This window comes from Sinocyclocheilus anshuiensis, unplaced genomic scaffold (genome assembly GCF_001515605.1).
Source record: "Sinocyclocheilus anshuiensis isolate Anshui unplaced genomic scaffold, SAMN03320099.WGS_v1.1 scaffold770, whole genome shotgun sequence".
NCBI lineage: Eukaryota > Metazoa > Chordata > Actinopteri > Cypriniformes > Cyprinidae > Sinocyclocheilus > Sinocyclocheilus anshuiensis.
Window position 1 is genome coordinate 6584 of NW_015544161.1, and position 27167 is coordinate 33750.

The 27167-nt window shown below is 35.3% G+C and overlaps 2 protein-coding genes and 2 pseudogenes across 3 annotated transcripts; 3 read left to right on the forward strand and 1 right to left on the reverse strand.

Annotated features, from left to right (window-relative positions):
* Positions 1 to 636: 636 nt before the first annotated feature.
* On the reverse strand, positions 637 to 1528 carry LOC107695595 (UPF0235 protein C15orf40 homolog; annotated as a pseudogene).
* Positions 1529 to 2428: 900 nt separating this feature from the next.
* LOC107695592 (glutaminase liver isoform, mitochondrial-like) lies at positions 2429 to 13411 on the forward strand (annotated as a pseudogene).
* A 1400-nt stretch (positions 13412 to 14811) lies between these two features.
* On the forward strand, positions 14812 to 20395 carry LOC107695605 (endophilin-A3-like). Of its 2 annotated transcripts, XM_016495604.1 has the most exons (11): positions 14812 to 15032; positions 17191 to 17259; positions 17369 to 17441; positions 17636 to 17779; positions 17874 to 18007; positions 18227 to 18385; positions 18674 to 18777; positions 18864 to 18967; positions 19076 to 19108; positions 19215 to 19289; positions 19981 to 20395. In XM_016495604.1, the coding sequence occupies exons 1-11, from the start codon at positions 14988 to 14990 to the stop codon at positions 20187 to 20189; spliced, it is 1149 nt and encodes a 382-aa protein (XP_016351090.1). In that variant the 5' UTR covers positions 14812 to 14987; the 3' UTR covers positions 20190 to 20395. The 2 variants fall into 2 exon arrangements, with proteins under 2 accessions (XP_016351090.1, XP_016351091.1); XM_016495605.1 differs by lacking the exon at positions 19076 to 19108.
* Positions 20396 to 20500: 105 nt separating this feature from the next.
* LOC107695596 (protein NEDD1-like) lies at positions 20501 to 26955 on the forward strand. Its single transcript, XM_016495596.1, has 15 exons — positions 20501 to 20960; positions 21487 to 21630; positions 22310 to 22404; positions 22487 to 22603; positions 22792 to 22932; positions 23241 to 23470; positions 23553 to 23754; positions 24331 to 24484; positions 24621 to 24752; positions 24868 to 24912; positions 25025 to 25129; positions 25724 to 25768; positions 25868 to 26040; positions 26120 to 26303; positions 26837 to 26955. The coding sequence occupies exons 2-15, from the start codon at positions 21495 to 21497 to the stop codon at positions 26953 to 26955; spliced, it is 1878 nt and encodes a 625-aa protein (XP_016351082.1). The 5' UTR covers positions 20501 to 20960; positions 21487 to 21494.
* The last annotated feature ends 212 nt before the right edge of the window (positions 26956 to 27167 follow it).

A 27167-nucleotide genomic window follows, 5' to 3' on the forward strand; every position in this document is an offset into this window, starting at 1 on the left:
TGAAAAACAGAAGGTTCAAATTCATTTTAATATAATACCTACCTCTATGCATGTTATGTTATTGTATAACAAGTGTAAGGTAATGTAAAATTGATGTCCAAATGATACCACAGGTAAGATTTTAAACTGAATATAAATGCAGACATTGAGACTCTAAAAATCTTTAATATTCATTGATGGGCTCTTATAGTGAATGTCTGATAACTATACTCATTAGGTTCTCCTAATGAACACATCTGTCAATGGTGTTGAACCTCAGGCACTTCTTAAAAAAAAAAAAAAAAAAGAGGCAGGGGCAGGATAATTATCCTGAACTTTAATGCATTCAAATAAAATTAATAAACATATGATAATAATATCTAATAAACTATAAAATATGAAATTATTGTTGATACATTTAAAAGATCATATGTTTGGACTGCATTCAACATTTCCATCATAGCATCCTCAATACACACAAAATAATTAAAAACTGGTAAATACACAAAAATAAAATAGCATTTTATTTGACAAAAATCTAAATCTAATATTGCATGGACCATGGTTTTAAGATGCAAATGATACATAGAAAACTGCACTGATTTTTATTTATTTTTTAATCCTGGAACATGTGGGTCAAAACAGTCCATTTCGGTATCAACCACTAGCTTCTGTCCTCAGTTTCTTCAGGATCTCCTCCTGGCTGACAGCTGCAGTCACCTTGATAACTTTTTCTCTGGATTTGGAACCCTATATGAAGCAATTGAAACCACATTAATTATTAATAATATATCATTATAGTGGGCAGAAAACATTTAAATACACCATAGTTGGCGTTTAAGGCTGCTGACCTTATCTAATGATACTTCACTCTTCTTCAGCTCCAGGACTTTGGATAAATAGCGCAGCAGTTCAGCATTGGCCTCTCCGTCTGTCGGCGGTGCGGCAATGAGGACACCCACCGCCTCCTCAGACACATCTGTCACAAACACAATGCTCATGGTGCATGAACTCCTCATACACAAAGGCTAAGTTTCTTTATTCATATATTTATGATACTCAACCAGTGATTGCGTTTTGTTTGGCCCCGGGTTTAGCATGTATTGCTATTGTAATCGTCCCGTCTTTTAACTTTAGTAACGGCCGGGCGGTGTCTCCGGTGGTTTTGGGATGCTTTTACTCTAAAAGAGAAAACAGTTTTACCTTGTTACATGATTAATGCCATTAACTGACGGTCAGAACATCAGTGTACCAGAATTAAAACTAGGTGATACTTCACTCATCTTTAGGTGATATGACTGCTATCATTATTAAACCTATAATGATTCATATAAAAGCACGAATACATATTAATATTCATAAAGAATGTATTGTAATATGTAATAAGCCCTACCGGCTTATCCTTTCTAGGCATAGTGTTGTATTGTGAGTGAACACTAATAGAGACAGAGCTGTAAAGTGGGATTTTCCGCGTCCGACTGCACAATGCTGAGGGACGCACAAGTGGAAATAAAGATATTCGTACAGAACTAAGAATTTGGGAATGCATTAGCTAAAAAACATAAGCTTTATTCAGGTATCTTTAGTGAGCAGCATCGGACACGCGCATGACAACATATTTTAAATACATCAAACACTTTATCCACAGATGTAAGTATTTAAAGGTTAACCCCCATTTCACTGGATTGAAGAATGATTTGAAGTTATTTGCAAAATCTCTTCAATGGATGACGGACAGAAATGCCTTGAAACTTCTTTCTGCTTTGGATTTATACATGTTATTAGATTAAGACCCTCACCCCTTTTTTTTCTTTTTTTTTTCTCTGTATTGTTCTGTTTTTCTTTAAATGCTGTTTCAACACGAAAAAAAAAACAGATTTATGATTGTTAAAATATGCCTTAAGTGTTTGTCTTTGAATAATGTTTATTAATTAAAATAAATAAAATAAATACAAAAATACATTTAGAGCGTCAACAATGCGCGCAAAATGCGCAGAACAGAGACTGCGTGAGGGAAAATGAGAATTTATTTGTCGTTCTGAAGTCGATTTTTTTGAGGCAGTGTTTGCTCTTATATTTCCTTTGATGGCATATAATATATATTATTACTTACCATAAATAATAATAATAATAGTGATTTTCATGTATTTTTAAAAATGAAATTATATACTACATATATTATAATAATTGTTTTAAAGATATTATTAAATAACTCTTTTTGGTAGCAATAGTGATTATTATTATTATTATTATTAACAACAGTAGTAGTTGTCTAGCAGTACTAGTATTTTTTTTTTATTGTCTATTTGGTTCTCCTTTTATTTACGGGGTATTCCTTTCCAGAATAGAGATCCCTCCTCCAAGATGCAGTTAAGTTCCTCCTATTTTCATCCAGCTAAAAACTGGTTGTTGACACTGAGACTGGCTCTAACACTTTGTCTCACTGAATGCACAGCTGCCAAAAAGATTCATCTTTGTCTCCAGATGCTAGACAAACACGCCATTTGGATTTGTTAAAACTCCTAGTTGATTGCCTTTACCAAAGTATAAAGGGAAGTTTCATCATGGAGAACAGCTTGAGCCAAGAAGCAGAGGAAAATCCCTATCTGTGGTAAGAACTGTTTTAAACTCTTGAACATACAGAAAGTCAGTTTTAAATGCATAAAGTCTGAACCTTGAATCAGTATTTTCTATTCAGTTTAGACCCAAGGACTGCAAAAATAGGGCATAGTGCTCTCTAATTAATTTAAGTAAAATAAAATGCAAAATATATTCTCTCAACAAGCACTTGGGCACAGCTTTGAGTTGAGCTGACAATTGATAGCTGTCAGAACTCACACAGATGTTTCTCACCGCTGAACTGTTCTTCATGACTAGACTTGTCTTTACACAGACACACTTGCTTTGATCCCAAAGTCTCATTTCAGTGAATCTACAAAATCCTCTGAGAATTATATATTAATGTAGTCTACTGATGTTTATTATGGCAAAAGGCAAGCTGTCAAGAAAACACTTGCATTTCTAACTTTTGTTAATGCATATCTGAAATAAAACATACAAGCTTTCTAAAGAAACCTATGCGTGCAGATAGTAAAAAAAATGTTTTTTAGTTTTCAGAGAACACCGTCTCTCAGACGTAAATGGAGAAAGCGCTACGGAGGCCTGGACGGCAACAAACTGCTGGAGCCAAATAAGGAGGATGACAAAAGAGGTAGACAAACAAAACACTGCAAGAGTGTCATTTAGATGTGAGGCTGTGAACTTGGTGATTTCCACTGACAGTGACCCTGGTTGTGAGCGTCACATTAGCTCCATTTATTCTGATCATTGATCGGGTCACCACTCAAATCCCAAATTCACATCAACTCTATAGGGAAACTCCAAGTTCAGTGTGAGAGTGCTGCTTAAACTAGGCCAAATGAATGGGACAGTTCTGTAGACACTCTCATTTAACTGGGCTTGTGGTCAACATTTGGGCTATAAAATGTGCAAAGGCAGTGTGTGTGTTCTGGGGAGGAGTGATGTGGTATATATTGGTTTTAGTGTGGCTGACGAACACATAATGCTATAAAAAGCCATAGAATCTTTGTTATATCTTCCTTTTTCAGTGACATGAATGTAAATTTGACATTTATAATAATATAAACATTTTTTCTTCACAAATTACATTTCATTTATAGTCATTTATTCTTTTAATTAATTACAGTTGTATTTTTAAGATTAGAAATAAAGACTGCAGCAGCAGTTTAACGCAATAGTTCAACCAAAAATGAAAAACGGCTGAAAATTCACTCACCCTCAAGCCATCCAAGATGTAGATGAGTTTGTTTGTTCATCAGAACAGGACTCTCATTCTAACGGCACCCATTCACTGCAGAGGATCCATTGGTGAGCCAGTAATGTAAAGCTAAATTTCTCCAAATCTGTTCTGATGAACAAACAAACTCATCTACATCTTGGATGGCTTGAGGGTGAGTACATTTTCAGCAAATTTCTATTTTTGGGGTGAGCTATCCCTTTAATGCCCCAAGTGAGCAACTCAAAGACTTGTGGCAAGGAGTAAAACTGCTTAGACTGTTATAAACCACATTCACATTGTTTTGTAAACCATATTTATGTTATGTGGGTTTCCTTTTAAAGAAACATAAGTTACTTTCAAGTTTCACCCTAAGCGGTGGAAGTACAGTCTGCATAACTTCGTCTGGCATGTACCACCATCTGGGCACAAAATCAACTTCCTGAGATGAGGATGTTCAACCAAAAATGAAAATAATACACCCTTGTGTATTCTTTCTTCTATGGAACACAAAATAAGAAGAAAAGTCATACAGGTTTGGAATTACATGATTTTCATTTTTTCAACTACTGTATGCCTTTAAGATTTATTATTCTTTTGTATGGAAGATTAAGAGTAAAAATAGACAGATTACATCCGTCCCCTATCCACAGCATCATGGTTTCATGTTTTAGTTTTCAGAAAATGTTATTGTGTGGGATTTGCTGAGGTTTTGGACTGAGAGGACAACACAACCCAAACAATGTCTAAAACTCGCAAGAAACCTGGTGTCCTAGATTCTAAAATAGCCTCATATACATTCTTTGCTGAGGCAGTGCTTAGTGGTTTTCAACTGTGAAAATCCTTTTTAAATCTTGCACTCACAAATAAGCACTAATCTTAATCTTTAAACCTCTCTCAAGATTCAGCAAAGGAGGATTTTTCTCATCCTGGGTTTTTATTCTTTACCTCCCACTCGTTCAGAGAATGGAGAGATGACAGATGCCCTCACCAACAGGAACGCAGACCCTATGAAGTTTACTAAGGTACATGCTGAGTCCTGCATTGCTCTCATAACCACACCCACACATAAACTATAAAACAGACCTGGAGGCGTAAAACTATGACCAGTATTATTAAAAAGACTGAGGTGAGGGACATCTCAATACACCTGTGCTAATGTGCCATTTTACTGTTGTCTAAAAATGAGACTTAGCCATTCAGCTGACATTTGCAAAAGAGATGTTTTGACTTAAAGGATAATTCCAGGTTCAATACAAGTTAAGCTCAAATGGTAGACTGTTTATTACCACAAAAAATAATTTTGACTCACCTCTCTTTTCCTCCTATTCTTAAAAAAAAAAAGAAGAAGCGAGACAGGTTTTTAGAGGTTTTAAAAGCAGAAATATATATGTAATTTTATAAAAGCACTATTAATTCTTAGAATTAAACTTGTGTATTACTTGAGATGTAAAACTATATAAATAATATTTACAGTTGTTTTAGAATTTATCGAGTTGCATTGTCATGTAGAATTGAATAACTTTGCACAGAGAAACACATTTATCACACTAAAAAAGTTAACATGCATACCCTAACCCTTGTTAAAAAAACAAACAAACAAAAAAGCTTTTAAAAAGACTTCTTATTACTCACATACAAATGGAATCTAATGTTTTTGGACACTTAATTGCATGTTAACTGAAAATGTATTATAGTTTAAATTTATTTATTTGAATGTATAATTTAAATGTAAATTATAAAATGTACATTTATTTGCACTATTAGCTCCAGTTAGCTGAATTATGTGCTTTTTTTGACCCACTTAAGTAGGATTTAAGTACATCTCTATAAGTAATTTCACAATATGTTATACTGTGTTTGTAATATGGTTTAACTGTACCGTTGATCTGAGAAGCATTTATACTTTAATGTCATTTCTATTGAAATTGGAATGTCATGTATTAAAATAAATTTGTAATTACACATTTGTAATGAAGTTGCAAAATTTAGAACATTTAAATATAATATCAAATAACACTCTACAGTTAAAATTATAATCGAGTTCTTTATATGTACATTATTATGTTAGCCAACACATAAAATAAGTGTGCTTCTTTAAAGCACAGCAAAAATAATTGAAATATGATTTAAAATGTACTTTAAAGTAAAACCTTTCATTTGATATTATTGCAAAGTGCACTTTTTATAAGTGTACATATGTGTTTTAAAAATAGTCATGGCCTCTTATTTCATTAATATCATATTATCTGCAAGTAAATATTTTACAAATATATAATTTTACGATCTGAAGTACACTCAATACAATTAAAAGCACGTCTTTTGCTCAAGGGTATTGTGCACATCATGTGGCTATAATCTTGAAACAATTTATATTTTTACAAATATTGTAAATATTACAATATTTTAATATGTTTACAAATCGGCCCCATTCACTTCCATTGCCCCACTGTTCTGCTTCTTTTTTTTTTTTAAATAAACCTGAATACATTAAAGACATTGGACATTAAAGACACATTGTCTCTGCTGCTTAGCTTAGTGTAGCATATCTGTACAAAGACAATAAGTTAGCATGTACTTCACCTGTAATAAAATCCCAGCCCTGCAGACGTTGTTACTGCTGGAGGCTAACATTTGTTAGCAGGCATGCTGACATGAGAGAGTAATATGTCTCAATATGTTTCCCCACAGCCCTAAACACCTGCAATTAGTTAGACTTCAAAGACGTGTCTGGCACCAGCATTATGTGCTGTGTTGTATTTCATCAGGCTTCAAAAGGTGTAAAACACTTAGATAAGATAATTCAGGCATAGCATGCATCATTATGTCTAGGTCCACATAAAAGCTAGTTCTCGCTCAAAATAATAATGTGCAGACGGTTTGCTTGATGCTATATATAATTAAAATTTAATAGTCTATATATAGATAGTTTTTCTCAATACATGTTTTTAATGTTACTAGGAAACAAAAGCTGCAGGGAACATTCCACAACCTGTGCCAAAACATACCTTTCCATCCCAGAGGCCAGTCAATTATGTCTCGCCGGGCTCAAACGGTAAAAGAGCAAAATATAACAATATGTGCACTTATCTGCAGTGGCACACATTTCTACCTCCTGTTATTTCTCTTTTGCTTTTATGTAGCTTTGTACTCTTGCTTCCTTTTGTTCAAATTATTACAACTCTTGTGAGGCAGCAGTGTTTCCTCAAACATTCTGGTTAGTGTTTGTTCTACACCTCTAACCTTAAGTACTAAATGTCTGCAAATAATTGGGCTTGGTGTACAAACTCCATTCAAACGGTATTTGTAGATAATTTCAGCTTTGTTTTTGTTTTTTTAAGTAATATTTTTCTCTCTGGAAATCTCTCATTGACTTTTTAATTGACTTACTAAGTGGCATTCTACAGCAGTGGTGCAGTCGTTATATTTGCATGCTGAATTGTGATTGGTCTACTTTTATACTTCTATTAGCATAATAAATTGTGATTGATCTTGTCTGCCTTGCATATATTTAAACATGTAATTGCTACCTTAACGCTGCACAGTGTCTGTGATGATTTTGTGTGCGTAGCAGCTGGCTCACACACATTTAGTCTTAATTATGAAAATATGTTAATGTCCTTTTAAATTATATTAAATTACGTATAACATTATATTAGGAAAGCATAATTAATTAAATAAATATTATAATGATAAAATACTTAGTTACATATATAAAATATAATCTAATATTTATTATATTATATAATATCAAATTTTAAGCTGTACTTTTTTTATAATCATTTATGTACAGTACCGTTTAAAAATTTGGGATCGGCAAAATTTGTTAAAGAAATTAATTCTTTCATTCAGCAAGGATGCATTAAATTGATCAAAAGTGGCATTTATAATGTTCTAAAAGAGTCTATTTCAAATAAATGCTGTTATTTTGAACTTTACATTAATCAAAGAATCTTGAAAAAAAAATTATCATGGTTTCCACAAAAATATTAAACAGCACAAAATAATAAGAAATCACCAAATCAGCATAATTACAGTGATTTCTGAAGGATCATGGGACACTGAAGACTGAGGTCATTATAAAAATTCAGCTTTGCATCACAGGGATAAATAACATTTTAAAATATATTAAAATAGAAAACATTTATTTTAAATTGTAATGACATTCCACAATATTACTGTTTTACTGATCACATAAATGCAGCCTTGGTGAGAATAAGAGACTGACCCCACACTTTTGAACGTTAGTATAATATTTAGTTGCGTAGCAAGTTATATTTCTTCAGGAAATGCTAGTCTAGTTTTCGTTTTTCTGCTCTAATAAAATTCCCATTCTTTTCCCTAGGCATGCCATCTTTTATAAGCAATGGAGGCACAATACGGACAGTACCAGAACAGAACAAACTTCATGCCAGCCAAGCATGGCAACACTTGGGCCGACCAGAGATGCATCAAGGTCATTTTAAGAAAAAAGTGTGAGTCTCAAATGCACAAGGCAGCATTTGCTTAACATGCTTCATGAGCTACTAGCCACATGTATACTGACATACACAACACATTGTTTTTCAAAAGGGCTGCTGATGTGCTCTTTGATAGTTTTGCCTCTGGGGGAAGAGTCAACTGCAATCAGTTTTTTGAGGTACAGTACATAAAAAGCATCTTTAAAGGAATAGTTCACCCAAAGATGTAGAGTTTTTTTTCTTCATCAGAAAAGATTTGGAGAAATTTAGCATTACATCACTTGCTCACCAATGGATCCTCGAATGGGTGCCATCAGAACGAGAGTCCAAACAGCTGATAAAAACATCACAGTATTCCACAAGTAATTCACACAACTTCAGTCCATCAGTTAATGACTTGTGAAGTGAAAAGCTGCATGTCCATCTGAGAGGCATTTTCCCCTGTTGTCTCTCACATCAAAATCCAATGACATATTTGTTTACAACTGTTTTCAATGGAGAAGCAATATTATGGATAAAGGACTCGTATTTTAGTCGGAAGCAAAAATGACTTGATGGATTCAATTTTTTACAAACCCACAGCTTTTCACTTCACAAGACATTAATTTATGTACTGGAGTGTGGATTACATGTGGATTATTGTGATGTTTTTATCACGTTTGAACTGTTTCTGATGGCACCCATTCACTACAGAGGATCCATTGGTGAGCAAGTGATGTAATGCTAAATTTCTCCAAATCTGTTCCGGTGAAGAAACAAAATCATCAACATCTTGGATGGCCTGAGGGTGAGTACATTTTCAGCAGTTTTTTCCCTTTTGGGTGAACTATTGCTTTAATATTGGCTAATATTCAATAGTGCAGGATGTCATATCTGCCTGTATTTTGGCAGGCCCTGTGGAGCTCAGGAATCATCCAAACAGACCCACGGATTAAAGACTGCTGCGGAAATTACAGGAAGCAGATGGAACTGTTGACAGGAGCACTTTTCACAGGCCAGACTGAATCTTGATACCAATAGTCAAATTTAAAGCATCTTAAATATAAATACTAAACACCCCTAATCTTTTATGCTGCTAATATGCTTCATTTGTGAACGTCTTGCAGGTGCGTGACTGGCTTTGTGTCTTTCATCCTGAAGGCATTGCAGGGAAGATTTGTCATTCCAGATTTCTCTACTTTCACAGAGGAAACACAAAAGCTGTTTATGAAATGTAAACAACTCTCCTCTGTGAAGGTGCGTCAAATCTGTTTCTGCTGTTGTTGTTGTTGTTCTTTTTATATAACAGTCTATTGAAAAAGACGTGCAAAGAAGCCTTAAAGTAGTACAGGTTATTTTTTAATTGTTTCTTGAAAAATATCATAACGTGACTCATATCCTGTGCATTTTTGACTAGGAGAAAGAAGACGTAAGAGAGGGTGGCATGAAATGGGGCATTTCAGCAGGGGGTCTCGGCATCCCTTAGGGGGTCCACAGTGGCACTGAGAGAGACAGATAAACACAAGAGAGATAAATCAGCATATTAGAATGATAATTCAGCTTTGCCATCACAGGAATAAATTACATTTTAAAATATATTAAATAGTTCTTTTAAATTTCAATAATATTTCTCTTTTTACTGTATTTTTTTATGAAATAACTGCAGACTTTGTGAATATAAGAGACTTCCTTTAAAAAATCTTACAACCCCAAACTTTTGGGATATGTGAAATATATATATATAATCATTATAATAATATAATTTCTATTTTTAAAACACATTTTTCATTTTTTATAAACTTGGGATCTTAAATTGGTTGAATTTATCTTAACCAAAGCCACAATTAAGAAGTGAAAGTTCAGCTATAATTTGTTATATTATATTATGTTATATTGTAGAAATGTATTATATACCGAATATAAAAAAGGAACTACAATTGCAACTGTACTTCTTTTTTTAGTACTCAAATTTAATATTATTACCAAATTATGAATTCAGTTTGCCTGTTGAAGTTTAAATGAGATGCTGTTGTTTTTTGGAATCTAGACTTTCCTTAGGAGACTGGGCTGAACCTTGCATTCTGGGAGAGATTTCCTGGCCTCTCATATACAGTCTCGCGGTGGACCAGCAAGGATCTGACTATGTGCACAGATTTGTAAGGATGGAGGAATAGTCCAAATACGAGTCTCCATTTACCCTGACCAAGCAAGGTATGTTCAGTCAGTTCATTCCACATATTCCATTTCTTTGATTTATGTTCAGTTCTGGGCTCAAGATTTTGATGTTCAGTTCAAAGACTTTTGGCATAGCAGTGCTTAAATACAGCAAACATGTTTGCAGGTGTGCCTCATAGTCCGCTGGTTGAGACAGGACTCACAGGAGCCATTATCTGCACTTCTTTATTACAGGTAACAGTGTTGCTTGTTTAAAAATGAACAAAAACAGCTGCCAACCAGACCAGTCACTGATGAAGAAGAAAAGTATGAGTCTGTAAGCTTAAATTTTACATTAACCAGCTACATTTGATGAAAAATAAAGCATAAAAGCAATCTTAAAGCAAACCATTTTCACACAGGTTTTGAATATCATCAGGAGACTGTGCAACAAAGATGCAAACCTAAACTGCACCAGGTATTTTCATGAGATTTTTATGATCAATTAATAATCATCATCATCACACACCTGCAGGTGTGTATAGGAAAAAGACCAAAAACAAACAAAAAAAACAACAACTAAGCAACAAAAGAAAATCCTGCACGCTATGTGATTTTTATGAGAAATTGATTTTTTTCCGGTGCTATTCAGTGTTTATTTGTTAGTGTTAATTGTAACTGTCATCACTGCCGTTGCAGTTATCAAAACCTGCGAAAAGACATCATCCATCTCCACGCTCTTTCATTTTACTTACAACAGAAGAAAGTAAGTCCAGGGTAATTCCCTGAAAGATCAGTTTTGTTTCTACATCACAAAGGGTCTTTTAAACTCATCTGTTTTTGATAACTAAATCATTCCAGTGCTTTCCAGAAGGTGTGGGGATCAATTCTACGCTGGATTTACTGTTACAGGTATTCAGTTTTATGTATTATATTCTTGATAAGAAAGAATGCATGATTGAATTTTCATTTTGCATACATCTCAGTGTTTATCGACAGAAGTCACCTGCGAGTCTGGCGCGGCATTGGCCGCAACCCTAGGTAATGGAGGACTGTGCCCCCTGTCAGGTGACCAAGTGATGTCACCTTTCCATGATGCAGGTGGCTGGAATGAATGATTATTCCAGAATGTTTCATTTCAAGGTGAATTTGTGACTGAGCTGGTAAATAATGAGTCATATTTGTGTGATATATTGCAAATTTGACATCAGTTGTGTTTAATTTCCTCAAAGTTTAAATTCACTCTCACATTTCTAACAGGATTTTTTACTCAATTAAATTTGCTCCCACTTTCATGTAACTAATTAAAATGGCCGCTACCCTGCAACGTTAATTAGCAATAATGGTAACAATCGTCAGTAATGAATACTGTGTCCATGAATTAAACAATGTCTAAAAAAGAATTTTATATTCCCCTACTGCCCTCTAATGGACACAGTCCAGAATGCTTTATATTGTCTCTTTAATTCCTGGATAATAATGCAGATGTACCCATTTTAAATGTGCATATTTCACAGTGGTAAACTGCTGAGGATTGAAAGCATAATAATTTATGTTGGATAATATAATTGTTTTCAATTTCATTCTGCAATGCAGACATCTGTGCCTGGCAAGTCCAGTCAGTCTGGTGTCGTGCTGATCGTGGTTCCTGGAGTTCTGGGACTCATGTGCTGGTCTCCTGGACTGGACTGCAATGGAAATTCATGGAGGGGTGTCCATTTCTGTGAGGTAAGGAAATGAATTAATATACTCCAGTATGAAATTTTGTGGCTTTTAGTCCATGTTCCTTAGCTTTTTTGTTTATGTAAATGATATTGCACTCCTTAACTCAGATAAAAATGAACTTTTAGAAGACATATGCATTTAAAATTTGCATTGTCGGACCAAAAAGTTTGATGACTCATCCTGTATTATAAATTTATGTCCAATCATATGGTCTCTGGTATAAGAATGCCCCTCCCCCAGGTACCACCTGCCTCTGGCTAGCAATCTGACAAACCTAAAGCCTATTGTCTGGTTAAAAAAAGGCCTCTAATAATTGTCTGTTTTGTCAAAGGAGCTGGTTTCAACCTTCCAGCTGCACAGTTTTGACATAAGGACTCAATTCAGACAGGTGCTGTGTTACAGACAGTGGAAAGTGGAGTCTGAGGTCTGGTTAATCTTTTCTATTATATATACATATATGTATACGTGTATGTATATATATATATATATGTATATATATATATATATATATATATACACACACACAAATAGTGGGTATAGAAAAGTATAACCCCCCCTTTAACACATTTTGTTGCTTTGCAGCCTGAAATGAAGACGGGCACAGTTTGTGTTTTATCCAGCTTTGCCAAAACACACCTTGAAGATTCTGGGGCAGATGAGATTAAAATTTAATTATTTGGTTTCAACACCAAACAATAAATCCAATCCAGCTCACCATCCAAATAACAGCATTCCTCCAGTAAAGCATGGAGGTGGTCATATCCTGTTATTGTTTCTCTGCAGCAGGGACAGAAGCACTTGTCAGGATAGAAGGAAAAATTTAAATAATTCTTGAGTACAATCTGCTGCCCTCTGCCACAAAATTGTAAAGTATTTAGATATTATAGTAATATTTCTTGCTCTGCCTTTAATGTCTATTGAATTTAAATTTACAAATAATAAAAAAAAACATTCCAGAAATGTCAATTATTTATAATTTTCTTTATGCAATATATAATTTATTTTGATTGCCAAAATGTCACCATAGCATTTGAATTAAGTTTGTTTTCCATCTTTCTATAAATGACCTCTAAACCCTCACGGTGAATTATACTGAAAACAGTGAAAACAGAGTCCATTCCTCTTTTATAGGTACCTTCTGTCAGGAGCAGATGTGAATGCTGTGGATTATGATGGACGGTCAGCGCTGCACGTCGCAGCCTCTGAGGGCCGTCTGGATGTCATCAAGTTCCTGGTGGAGAACGCTGGTGCAAACTGCACACTCAAGGACAGGTATAGCTTTGTCAAAGTCATGTATGATATGACGTACTACACATGATATGGCATTATATACCAGCCAACAGGACTAATGTGCCATATTGATGTTCATAGGTGGGGAAACGGCTTTACAGGAGGCCATAAGATGCAATCAAGACCCTGCCATCCAGTTTCTGAAGAAATACACAGATTATGAAGAGCGTTTATGATTCAATACTAATAACTCATTGGGTGCATTAATTTAGATTTGATATTTACATTCGACACACACATAGATACAGATTATATTTAGAATGAAGAGGAGGTTATAAAGAGCAGCAAAGACTTGGATGAAAAATATTAGTTGTATTCTGCTGGCAACAGTCCCAGACGACCACTCACTGCTTATTGAGAATTACTGAAAGAGAATGAAATCGTGTTTTCTCAATAAATGCTTCAACAGCATGTGTTTACTGATTCAACATTCGAACATTATGAATGAATCTGCACAAATCTAATGTCATCTTATTTTTGCTGTAGTTGTTGGGTAAACAACTGAATGCAATTGAATTGTGTTTTCAGGACAAGGGTATTTTCATAAAGAGTGGGGCAAGGGGTGTTTTTCAGGATTCTTTGATGAATAGAAAGTTCAAAAGAACAGACTTTATTTGAAATAGAAATCTTTTGTAACATTATAAACATCTTTACTGTCACTTTTGAACAATTTAAAGCATCCTTGCTGATGGCTGCTGAAAATTCAGCTTTGCCATCACAGGAATAAAATACATTTTAAAAATATATTTAAATAGAAAATATTTATTTTAAACTATAAATTTCACAGTATTACAGTTTCAACTGTATTTTTTAATTAAATAAATGCAGCCTTGATGAGCATAAGAGACTTATTTGAATTTTATTTTTTTATCTTAATGACTTTTGACTGGTAGTGTATGATATAAATTTATTCAATTTTTTATAATTACAATATTTTTGGACAAAATTTGTTTGTGTACATTATCATTTATGCTGTTTAAATATCGATTTTTTTTTTGTTTCATACTTTTTCACAGCTTAAATTTAGCTGAAAATGCCATTATGTGCTGTTTAATGCGATGTTCAATTGTGACAACTTACCCCATACTTTGTGACAACATGCCCCACAATTGGTCAATTTGTATTAAATAAACTGTATCTTTAATGCACAGAAGCTAATAAAGAATTTATTTAACATATGTGCCTATACAGAAATTGACTTTCAAAAAACATCCTGAGGAAAAAAAATTCACTGAAGTAAAAAGCGTGACAACCAGTTGTCACCAGTGACAATGGTCTTTCCATAGCCTGGTTAATTATGGAAACTTTAAGAATATAATTCTTTATGTAGGCTAAGGTTGCCCTATATCTTCACCTCACACCCTGTCCTCCGTATCGTGAAATTCTTGCAGTAGACACAAGCGTGTGCCCGATGAGTGCCCTCTAGGACCGTTATAGCTGCAGGATCTCAGCACAGCCCCACCAATCAAATCTGGGCAATGTCCCAAGATGCAAAATATTGCGACGGACGGAAGAGGGTGGAGAGCAATGTGGACTCGCGGGCAGAGATAACCATACCGACACGTTTGTTCATGTGAAACATTTGAGGACGGACGCGGATAAGAATGTCAGTGGCCGGATTGAAGAAACAGTTTCACAAAGCAAGTCAGGTAATACGAAGCTTTTGTGCGACGATGCAAACAAGATTTATTTCAGTGATCGAGTCGTTTCTTTAAAACGATAGCCTACTAACTCTATATGCACGTAACTGCGCTTTAAATCGCGCTTTTAAAGAGTTGTAATACTTTTGTGACATACTGCGTTTGTGGGCTGAGTGGACTGGTGCTGTAATGGCAATGTGCGGATTCGTGATGAACTGTTCTTTTGAATCGGATCTTTTCAATGAATCAGTTGAACCAAACCAGTCTGAACGAGTCTGACTGAATCGGTCCGGGTGGTTCTCTAGTGAACAACTCATCGATTCATTAAACCGAGAACCATATCGAGAAGAGCATTGTAACATAAAATGTACAAAATATTTTTGTTTACTACCTGACACATACATAACAGCTGGTTTTAAAGAGGTGCATTTTATTAAAACCTGCAAAACATTTTCAGAGATGTAAATGAAGTTTAGTATTGTATAAAGTAAATATATTTACGTTGTAAATGAACTGAACTGAATGCCAGCAACATACTGAACTGAGACATATTTTAAATTGTAACACCCTTAAAATTATATCGTTAATATGTTGGCGATATGTACCGTGTCCGTGACCAATGATCTATAATATTATTATATCAGTGACCGTGACATGAACCACGCGATGACGCAATGGACCCTTTTCACAAGACTGTGATGACGCGTTTAACGGTCATCAGCATCATAAATCCTCGAAAGTTTTTCATATTTGTATTTTTAAAAAATGTATGTACATTTATAACACTATTCTTTGTATTATATCACTTTTGCATCAAATTACAAAAAAAAACAGTTAACGCTAATGTGAGGGTGTTTCTAATGCAGCGTCTATGGGAGGGACCGTAAATTTGACATCGTTCTCTCTTCTGACTGCCGTTATCAGTCTCTCTCAATTTTTTCTTTTGCTATTTGAGCAAATGGGAATGCAAAAAATATATTTGTGATACTCTCCCATTCACTGCTCTTCAAGTTAACCCAACTATGACGACTTCCGCTGCTGAGAAACCCGGAAATGTGAAAAGGGTCCAATTAGCTCACGACGTAAAGAATCGCCGAATCTGTTTATTTGAACAGATTCGTTGAAAGAGATTTGTTCAAAAGAAACGATTCGCGGGCATTAATCGGACTTTTCCTCACTTCATTGCAGTCTTTCTCTGTTCGCCAGATCTAGAGCAACTGCAGCCAGCCTTGTGTGACCTGGTATGATGGCCCAATTAATGATGAATTGCCATTCTAAAACATACAGGGCGTTAGACTATGTGAAAATGTTTCGTTCCTGTTTAAAAAGTAAGGTTTAAGTGCTGTAATTCCACACTAGAACTGTGCTTCTCAGCCTCCAAATTATGTAGTCAAACATGTCCTTCTCACCTTGTGTTTCTGAATAAGTGTTGAGTTACTGCAGAGGTTTTAAGGCTGAATGTGCTGAAATGAAAACTAGTGAAACACATGCACATGGGTGTTGTCTGTTTCTTGGATCCAAAGTCCAATTACTATCTGCTATTGTTTTTGTTCATATTAAGTTTATTGTGGATAATAAAATCTCCTGGAATTTATAATAAAGACTGATCATTGACTCCTGGAGGTTTCGTTTACAGTATTAGGGAAAGTTTCTAGGTCTCCAAGCCACCAAAGTATGTTTATTAAAAAGTTTCCAAGGTCACATTCTTTCGATTCATTCATGGCGGTCTGAATCCTCTTAGTGTTTTGGGCGCATTGGCCAAACGACTGACCTTCATAAACAGTTTGGCTTATGAACCACAGGAAACAGATGCTCAGTCATCACAATGTGTTAAAAATGGCGAGGCTTGTGGATTTCCGGGTTTTGTTTGGAAATGTTGTAGGCAGTGGATTGTGTTGCAATCGGATCAGCCACTCATTATCATATCATTGTTTAAAGATTTCAATTAAACTATTAAGGTAATCATGATCACTTTCTGTATTGCCCTTAATATTTTATATGTTATGGAGAATTTAAATTTGTCAGAATAGTCAAATGTTCATCTGATTCTTTTCACAACTGTGTACTGAATCAGATCAGCTTTCTTAACTTATTGCATAAACTTTTTTGTCAAGCCCACTCAACAATAAGTGATATTAATTTTGTTCCTTTTTGATTATACTTACAGTTGCTAAAGGAAAAGATCAATGGAGTTGAAGGAACAAAACTGGATGAGGAATTCCTCATCATGGAAAGGGTATAAATATCAATCTCAGCAAAATAAAGAAAAAAGTTTCGAAATTCAAGATCTCAATGAATCAAAATATCTTTTTCGTTTTTCTATTTTATTGATTGTTTTATTGTAGAAAACTGATATTACCCACAAACTGATTCTCGACCTTGTTCCAAAAACTATAGGATATCTTCAGCCAAACCCAGGTTTTTATTCATTTAATACAATTTAGATATTGTAATATTTATTATACAATATATATTATAATATTATGTATTATATATTATAATATTTATTATAACATTTATTTAAATATTTTTTTTTAAGGTTTAGTTAATGTGATTTTGCTGTTGTTGTTGTTATAATTCATTGATTCTCTTTTGCTTTTTTGTTCTTCAAGCATACAGAGCAAAACTCAGCATGCTCAATACAGTGTCCAAAATTCGTGGGCAGGTGAAGGCTGTGGGCTATCCTCAGACAGAGGGCATTCTAGGAGACTGCATGCAGCGCTATGGCAATGAGCTTGGAGCTGAGTCTGGTTTTGGTATGGTTGAGACAAATTAAACACAATGAGTATTTTTATTTTTACTGCTTTAAAAATGTCAAAATACAAGTTCTGAGTTTTGCTACAATTGTAGGTTTTGCTCTGCTTGAAATGGGAGAGGCTTTGAAACAAGTAGCCCAGGCAAAAGACTGCATGGATGTCCGAGTGAAACGAACCTTCATTGATCCTCTGCAGTCCCTGCAGCACAGAGAGCTGAAGGAAATTGCGGTCAGTCTGTATGTTGTAAATGGGCATGGTATCATTTTGATGATAAAATCAGATTTACTAATGTTCAGATTACCTGTCATTTTGTAGATGCATTGTAAGATGCATGTAATGTTGTGATTGTATGACTACATTTATTCTGAGCATTTAAAGAGAAAATAGAATGCATTTTGTTGTGAATGAAGGCATAAACATAGCTTTTCTTCTTTTTCTGGTTATCAGTATCATCTGAGAAAACTTGAAGGTCGCCGTCTAGATTTTGATTACAAAAAAAGGCGTAAAGGAAAGATTGCAGACTCCGAAATTAAGAAAGCATTTGAAAAGTTTGAAGAATCCAGAGAACTGGCTGAGAGAAGCATGTTTAATCTCCTAGAGAGAGATGTAAGTTAGTGTGTGTGTGTGTGTGTGTGTGTGTTTTTAATAAATCTGCAAAAATGTCAACAATTCTGTGTTTTTCTGTCAATATGGGGTGCTGTGTGTACATTAATGAGGAAAAAAAATTAACTTAAATGATTTTAGCAAATGGCTGCAATATAACAAAGAGTGAAAAATTGAAGGGGGTCTGAATACTTTCCGTACCCACTGTATAATTGTATTATTTGTTTTTGCTTATTTGTTTAGTTTTTTTCCAGACATAAATTGTTTGATTGTTTGACATTTTTGTTTTAGGTACAACGGATGCAACACCTCTCGGGTCTTTTAGAAGCAGTAATGGACTACCACCGCCAGTCATCCCAGATTCTAGAAAATCTCAGGAGTAGTTTGCAGAGCAGGTTAGAATCATGATTTCTGCTGTACTTATTTCCTATACTTACCTTGGTTTCATTTAATGTGCCTGCTTATTTTTCACTGTATATAGGATAGCAGACGCAAGCAATCAACCCAAAAGAGAATTTGCATCTAAATCAGTTGCGAGCACAGTGTGCTATACGGATACTTATGGATTTTACACATGCTCATCCGGTCAGTCATCAGTTGTGATATTAAGTCGTTTGATTACATTAAACAGAAACTGTTCACAAAGAGTTTCTGAATGCTCTGCTAGCTGAAATGCTGTATTATGTACCACAGATACTGAGATTACTGAAACTTTGAGTGAGAAATGTAAGTCATTTTAAATGTGATACACAAACTCTCAGCTATTTTATTAGGTAGCTGGAAGTACCCCAGCTTGCTTTGCTACTAATGTCTTTCAATCTCTCTTTACCAGATGCAGCGGTTGTGGTTCACCCTCCTGACAAAGTCACCATTAAAGCTCCAACAACAGACAAGCCAACCAGCAACAGTGAGTTTTTTTTTTTTTTAATTCAGCAAGGATGCTTTAAATTAGTCAAAAGTGACAGTAAAGATTTCTGTCTGAATGAAACGCTGTTCTTTTGAACTTTATATTCATCAAAGAATCCTGAAAAAATGTAATGGTTTCCACAAAAACATTAAGCAGTTAATTAGAATATCAAAATTTTTGACAATAAGAAATATTTATTGAGCAGCAAATCAGCATATTAGAATGATTTCTGAATTACAGTGTGATACTAAAGGCCGAAGTAATGACTGCTGACAATAAAGCTTTGCCATCACAGGAATAAACAATCCAAAAACAATCTGAAAACCAAATGTTAAACACTCAAAAATGAACATACATTTGTCACAAATGATTCACAAAAGTGTCACAAATTTGTGTATGTGATTAGTGAGCTAGAAATAGTCACAGAATCTTTTTTTCCCCCCAATTTTAAATCATAATGCACTTTTTACATTTTTAAATATTGATTTTTCAATGTGGTCTTAGACTTTCATTTTGTATAATTCATAAAATAATAATATAATTTAATATAATAGTAACAAGGAATACTTTCATATTTATATGAAACATTAGAATTTGTCTGTTTTTTTTTTTTGTTTTTTTGCTGTAAAGTGACCTTAACCTTGGGAAAGAAGCTGCATAAATAAACTGTATTTTTCTTCTTGTGTGCTAGATGATAACGGCCCCCCCTTGGATCAGCCTTGCTGTCAGGCACTTTACAGTTTCCAGCCAGAAAACCAGGGAGAGCTGGGCTTTAAGGAGGGCGACGTCATCATTCTGACCAGCCAGATCGATGAGAACTGGTGTGAGGGAATGATCAGAGGGGAGGCTGGCTTATTTCCCATGAACTACGTCAAAGTCCTTGTACCTCTGCCACAATGACGGCAGGAAGGCACTGCAGCTGGACAACATGAACTGTGGCAGTTTTTGGAGATTAAAAAACGGATTATTTGATAAAGGTTAATATGTGAAGCACATCTGAGCCCTTGCTGTATATTTATCTATATTATCACTATGCAAAGTCATGTACCCTGCCTTGTATTCCTTATTTGACTATTTTTTATGAATCTTAAAATGTTAAATAAATATGCTGCTATATTAAAGTCTTAAGTATCCTTTGTTATACTGTAAATGCACTATGAAAGTTTATGTATGATCATTTTAATACAATATGGTCATAGACTAATTAGATCATATTTTTCGCATTTTAATAGCACTCAGAAACATTAAATTACTTCTCTGAGTGATTTTATTTTTTCTTTGTCTTTCCTTAAAAAGAAATCTTCTAGTAAGTGTTCTGTTGGTCTTATTAACTTATGTTTACTTGAATGTAACAGCGCTATAAACACTTGAACGCATATTCCTCCACAGACGTGTTTATTAATGCAAACTTTGACACAGACGAAATGACTTATATTTGCCCAACCCACACAGGCGTTGCTGTAATTCCGAATGTTTCCTGTTTTTGAACCCAGCGGCGCGCCGTAGTGGCGGTTCGTTACTGGAGCCACGGATGTTCAAACTTGATTGATATGACAAAGTTTTACTTTCAAATAAAAGGACTCATCTGTTCAACCACCGTGGATGTATTGTGAAGTTTGTTTACGAGCATATCCCTCATTTCTCCCCACTCTTTTATAGTCTAAACCAAGGGTAAGTAGCTAGCTGTTGCTAATCAGCTGATGAATGCAGAAACTGTTAGCACAACATTACGAACAGCAGCAAAAAAGTGCGAATTGGAGAGTAAAGGTGTTTTGATGAGCGTTACGGATTCATTCCTAATGTTTTTTTGATCAGAATTAGCCGTTACAGTCGCTTTTATGTAACTGAATTGGTTCTAACTAAAGTTAAAGATTTCATGAACTAGCTGCATTGCCCTTCGGCTAACTTGCATGTAACTTAGTCAAAATCACTGAGGATATTTTAAGCGTTGTAAAGGCATAATTCAGACTCTAAATAATAGTTCAGACTACCAATAACACCATGTAAAGGTAAATTGGTGGCTATGCAAAACGTTTCATTATTTGCTAATCAGAAAAGTGACAACAATGCTTTAAAGTGCAATACTACACGATTGTTTGTAACTATTATTCCTGTACAAAAGCATTCGGGATTCTTGTCAACATTGCACGCGGTAGGTCGCGAGCCTGACAGCTGTCCATCTTTTGTCTCCTGGCAGCCGTTGCTATGGAGGAGGTCACGCGGCTGGTGTCGTCAGGTGACTGCCTGAAGATCTGGGACTCGACTTCCATGACGGTGGTGGAGCAGTTCAACCCTCACAGTGCCACGCATCCAGTGGCTCAAGTGTGCTGGAGCAGCAGCAGTATCCTCTATCACTGTCACATCACTCTAAATCATTTCCATCAGCATTCTGAGCATCATTCACCCGCAGTAATGCCAGTCGACATTGATAATGTGTGTTTGGAGCATATTTTCGAAGAGATATTTCCAAGGACAACCATGTTTACCAAAGTGAAGTTTGAAATTTCTCGGACTCTGGAGAAAACTGTAGAAAAACAGTGTAAAAATAAATAAATAATAATAAAAAATGTAATTATATTATATTAAAATAATACTATTCTATTAATATAATTAGATTTAAATAAGTAAATTCATAAAAATTATATTGAAATAAATAGATAATTAGATTCAAATAAATACAGTTATATTAAATTAATTAAAAAAATGTTGATTCAAATAAACAATACATGGTACAGTATTATAGTGAATTGAAAATAAACCTTATTGACACTTAATAGGAACTAAATATTTTCCGAATAATATTTTAAATTTGCATAATATACCAATTTAAATGATTATAATTTGTGTCTTTATACATGAAAATATATAGCTGCCTTTTAAATGTTAGAATGGGGACCCTCGCATGTAGATGATATTTAGGGTCCGTGGCGTCTAAAAGATGGAAAGCCCCTGAGTTGGACAAACACGGTGCATATTTATTTTTTCATAGATGGAAAGGTGTTTGCCTTGACTGTGTTCAGACCAGTACTTGGTCAGTGCCAGCAGTATAGGGGACAAGCTGGTGGTGTCCAGTCTCAAGTCATCTCCAGTTCCAGTAATGGAGCTGGGTGAAGGGGTGAGCTGAGGACCTTGATATCTTCTATCCTATCTAAATATGTCTTGGTTATGTATGCCTCATAATGGCCTTTTGTTTGTAGAAAAAGCAAACCCGTGTTAGTCTGAACTCCACGTCACAGTTCCTGGTCAGCGGAGGACTGGATAACACGGTTAATATCTGGGACCTAAAGACAAAAAGGTTGCACCGAAGCCTGAAGGTATCACATGGTTACAAACATATTTTAAGCATGTTTGTTTCAAAGTTTCAAAGGACATTCAGTGGGAAGTTTGTTGGAAGTATGTTCTTCCATGAAGCTAAAATACAACCACAAAAATGCCCCAAAACAGACATCGGTGGAATCAGCCGCATCCTAATCCATCCTGATCCATGTCTCTTTCTGTGTAGGACCACAAGGAGGAAGTGACATGTGTATCTTTTAATGGAGGCGATAGCTACACAGCATCAGGCTCCACTTATGGAGATATCATCCTCCACAGTATCACAACCAACCTGTCCAGCAAACCCTTCGGCCATGGGCCAAATGTGGTGAGTTTGACATTTTTAGTCTGACAAAATATAGTGAGTGAACTAAACTAAACTTTATATTTTAATTGTCCTCAGTTCAGTTTTGTATAAATGAGAAATATTACTATTGTAATATTTCGCTGTAAATTAAAGAAATTGAGCATTTGAGAAAAAGTTTACTTTATTTTACAGTACAACTGTCTTAATTTCTTCATTTTCAAATGTTCAACCATCTAGATTTTATTTTGGTGGAAAACTGCATGTAGACTTGGTTTCATTTCGATTAATCGGGAAGCCCTAGTAAAAAATACAATGTGATCTCTCTTCAGCCCATCCATGATCTGCGGTACTCGCTGGTGAAGAGGTCTCTGCTGGGCACGGTATCGGACAGTGGCTCTGTGGCACTCTGGGATGCTAACACTCAAAAGGAGCTGCACTTGTTCAAAGGGGCGCACAAAGCCCCATGTTCAGGGTTGGCCTTCTCTCCAGCCAATGATTTACTCTTCGTCACTGTGGGGCTTGATAAGAAGATTGTCTGCTATGACACCTCCAGCAAAATGTAAGAGAAAACATCACATTTAATAAGCAGTTTGGACACTTTTTTTTAAAAACCAATTTAATGTGTGTGCTTATCTCCACAGGGTGTTTCGTAATAAGCAGGTGGAGTCTCCACTCACAGCCATTGATTTTACTCCAGATGGAGCTGGACTGGTTGTGGGCTCAACACAGGGCAGAATTTACCTGTATGATTTGAGAAACCTCAGCGTGCCAGTCAAAATCACCACGGCTCACAAGACGTCAGTGACCTGCATTCGCTTCCAGAACTCCACCTCCAAGTTAAAGGTACAGCTGTCTGTGTTATTTGTACATAAACACATTTCTTCAGAACCACCCTCGGTTTCATGTGAGGTAGTGTTTTTTTTGTTAAACTGACTCATTTCCTCATCATTCAAAATGTGGGGATAAAAATATCATGCAAACATTTGTTTATTTAATAGTTTGTTTGTTTCAATTTTTTGGTAACTTCTCATATAGCTTAAAAATTCTGATTGAGAATATATTTTGAATGATTGATTGGTATGTATCATGCAGTGTTTTATGTGAAATTCATTTTATTTAATTAGTTTGAATTAATTTAATGTAGTATTTTTATTGATGCAATATTTAATATTTAGTTATTCTTATTTTTATTAATTTAATATTTTTATTGAACTTATTTAAATTTTTGCAATATCTGATATAGTTATGATTAAAGATGCAGTAACATGCATTTTATGAAATAATTTACTTAAATTTTAATGTATTATGATTTTCTTATTTAATTTTTTTATTTTACAATTTTTGTAACATCTGATGATTTAAAAAAATGTTGCCCCTACATTCAACTATTCAAGATTATTGAAAATGACTTGTTTCCAGTCCACTAAAACATCCAGCAAGTCTTCTCAATCAAATAAGAGGATCTCCGCAAAACTGGGCGGTCAGCAGACGGGACCTTCCACTCCAACATCTACAGTCCCACCCAGTGTGCCTGGCTCTGAATTTCCTGGTGATGGACAAGCCCAAGTCACAGGTCAACATTCCTTTTTATGTCTATAGGTGGTTTTATTCCTTATTCAGTCATATTTGGTTAGCTCGGTTAGCATTTCAAAGCCCTGTTTATAGCTTTTGTAATGGTTTTATAGGTACTGAATGTTTTGTCTTTGTAGGTACTGCTGGTGAGGTGTTCTCCAGAGAGGCGGAGGGTCAGCACAGCCAAGGTCAGCTACCGAACGTGGAGAAATTTAGCAGCATCGGTCGGAACAGCCTAAACCTGGATATTTTCTCCCCTCTTAATGATGGTAAGATCACTTCTTTTTCATTTCTATTAATGTATTGTCCTTGTTTTTTCTTCTTTATCTTCATCTGTCTTCTCTTTTTATGGTCCCTTTCTGGGCTTTTGCATCCTCTCTACAGGTTTCAAAACACATGGTTTTGCTGATACTCCAACTTCAAGAAATGGTGAGTGTTTTTTATTATGTTCAGTCATAAATGGCAGAGTTCAAGAGATTATGATTGTTGTATATTAATTATATGGCTAAATGTTTTTTTGGCATTTCTCTCTTGTCTCTAGGAGGCAGTATAGATATGTTCTCGAGGGAAGGGGAAGGCCAGCACAGCACAGACCGGTTCAGAGTCGGCCGAAACAACTTGGACATCTTTTCACCTGTACGAGATGGTGAGGCAACTTTTCCAACTGGTCTTTCACAGCTTTGCCCACTACATTTAATATATGTAGACTACTGTAGGTAGATTTTTCTTCTACTTGTTTGTAGATTTTTTCATATTTTTAAAGTCACATATGCTCACCAAAAATACAGTAAAAACAGTAATATTATGAAATATTATTACATTTAAAATAACTGTTTTCTGTTGTAATATATTTTAAAATGTAATTTATTACTGTAATGCAAAGCTGAAATGTCTGCGGTTATTACTCCAGTCTTCAGTATCACATGATCATTCTAAAATGCTGATTTGCTGCTCAAGAAACATTTATTATTATCGTTGTTGAAAATAGTTGTGCTGCTTAATGTTTTTGTTGAAACCAGGATACATTTTTTGAACGTGACGCTTCTATTTTCAACAGCATTTTAAATAGAAGTATTTTATAACATTATAAAAGTTTTGCTGTCACTTTTGATCAATTTTTAAAAGTATATAAAAGTATAAATTAAAATATTAATTAAAAAGGTTACTTATTCCACACACACACACATATACTGTATATTTACTCATTTATTTACTAATTATTTGCTAATTATCTCTTTAGAGTATAAAGGACACAGGCTGAGTGATGTATCAAGTGGAAAAAAAGGCAAGTTTGTATAAACTAATCAACATGAGCATAATATGAACAATGAAATAACAAGGTTTCATTTACGTTTACCAACATTAGCATTTCCTGTGTTACTAGACTTTGAATACCTACCTCATTTTCCTGGTGGCTCGTCCCAGAGGAAGACCCCATTGGGCACTCCAGGCAGTCGCTGCTATAGTCCGTCTGTGGTTCAGACTCCTCCACCAATCAAAGAGGAGGAGCCCATCACTACCCCACCGCAACAGACTGATTTACAGAACGGCAACAAGGTCCAACTTGTTTTGTTTATTATCTAACACTTTTTTTGTATTCATAAATTCAACTTTTTTTTATCTGGATTATTGACAGGTGGAGAAGAAGAACGTCCTCCAGCAGGACTATGATGTCATAACCACGCCCCCTGCTGCTCAGAGCACACGTGTTCAGTCCGTGCAGCCGTTCAACACACCTGAGCCCAGTCAGAGGAGAGATCTGCCCTCCCAGCTCATCTATGACTCGCCAGTCAGCGGAGCTCCTCCTGCTGCTGCACCAGGTATGTTTGAATGGGCCACAAGTAGATTAAAAGTTGCTTTAGGCTGCGTTTACACTGGAAACACAAACACAAATCGGATTTTTTTGCTCACGTCTGACACAGATTGGAATTTTTGTTCAGAACTCCAAGCCACCACAATGCAAGGGCGGCACGTTTGCCCATAAAGACAGCGTTTTAATGCCGGCGTGCTGTATGCGCTCGCATTTTATTGAGGTGGGAACTTTATATATTGGTAAGAAATTGCACAACATTCAGGAGTTAGTTTTCCAATAATAATGGCCACTCAACGTGAATTATATAAATAATTTTAATAACACGGCCATTCAAAACCCAAGGGTCTACCATGTGCATAGTAAAGTGATCAGATGGGAATTTGGGGCGAAACACAGATATCGGATACCAGTCGTGTCCAAAGTGAATGTAAACAGATGGGTCAAAAAAATCAGATATGGTCAAAAGATCGGATCTGTGCATTAAGATCTGCAGTGCAAACGCAGCCTTACACAGTGAGTGACGGATGTTTTGATCTAAAGTTCCCGCTCCAGCGGCAGCAGCCGAATCTGGAGCCGAGGGCCGTGGGGCTCCACTCACCTCCGTTCAGATGAACTTTGTCCGTAATATGATCCATGAGGCACTGGAGGACTTCAGGTGAGTTAACACAGATTTCTGAAGAGTAATCTAGAGATCACTTATTTAAATTAAAATGACTGTTTTCTATTGTAATACATTTTCAAATTTATGGAAATTAAAAAAATGTAAAAAACAAAACCGTAATTCAAACTATTAATAAAATATTCAGTAGTATCTCAATGATACAAAAATAACACTAGATTGTGTGTGTGTGTGTGTGTGTGTGTGTGTGTG

Excerpts from the sequence above, each read along its gene's own strand:
- LOC107695605 (XM_016495604.1), top strand. The coding sequence starts at position 14,988 with ATGTCAGTGGCCGGATTGAAGAAACAGTTTCACAAAGCAAGTCAG. Across the intron at positions 15,033-17,190 it reads AGTTTCACAAAGCAAGTCAG|TTGCTAAAGGAAAAGATCAA; the intron begins GTAATACGAAGC and ends TTATACTTACAG. Across the intron at positions 17,260-17,368 it reads AATTCCTCATCATGGAAAGG|AAAACTGATATTACCCACAA; the intron begins GTATAAATATCA and ends GTTTTATTGTAG.
- LOC107695596 (XM_016495596.1), top strand. The coding sequence starts at position 21,495 with ATGGAGGAGGTCACGCGGCTGGTGTCGTCAGGTGACTGCCTGAAGATC. Across the intron at positions 22,405-22,486 it reads TAATGGAGCTGGGTGAAGGG|AAAAAGCAAACCCGTGTTAG; the intron begins GTGAGCTGAGGA and ends TTTTGTTTGTAG. Across the intron at positions 23,471-23,552 it reads TATGACACCTCCAGCAAAAT|GGTGTTTCGTAATAAGCAGG; the intron begins GTAAGAGAAAAC and ends TTATCTCCACAG.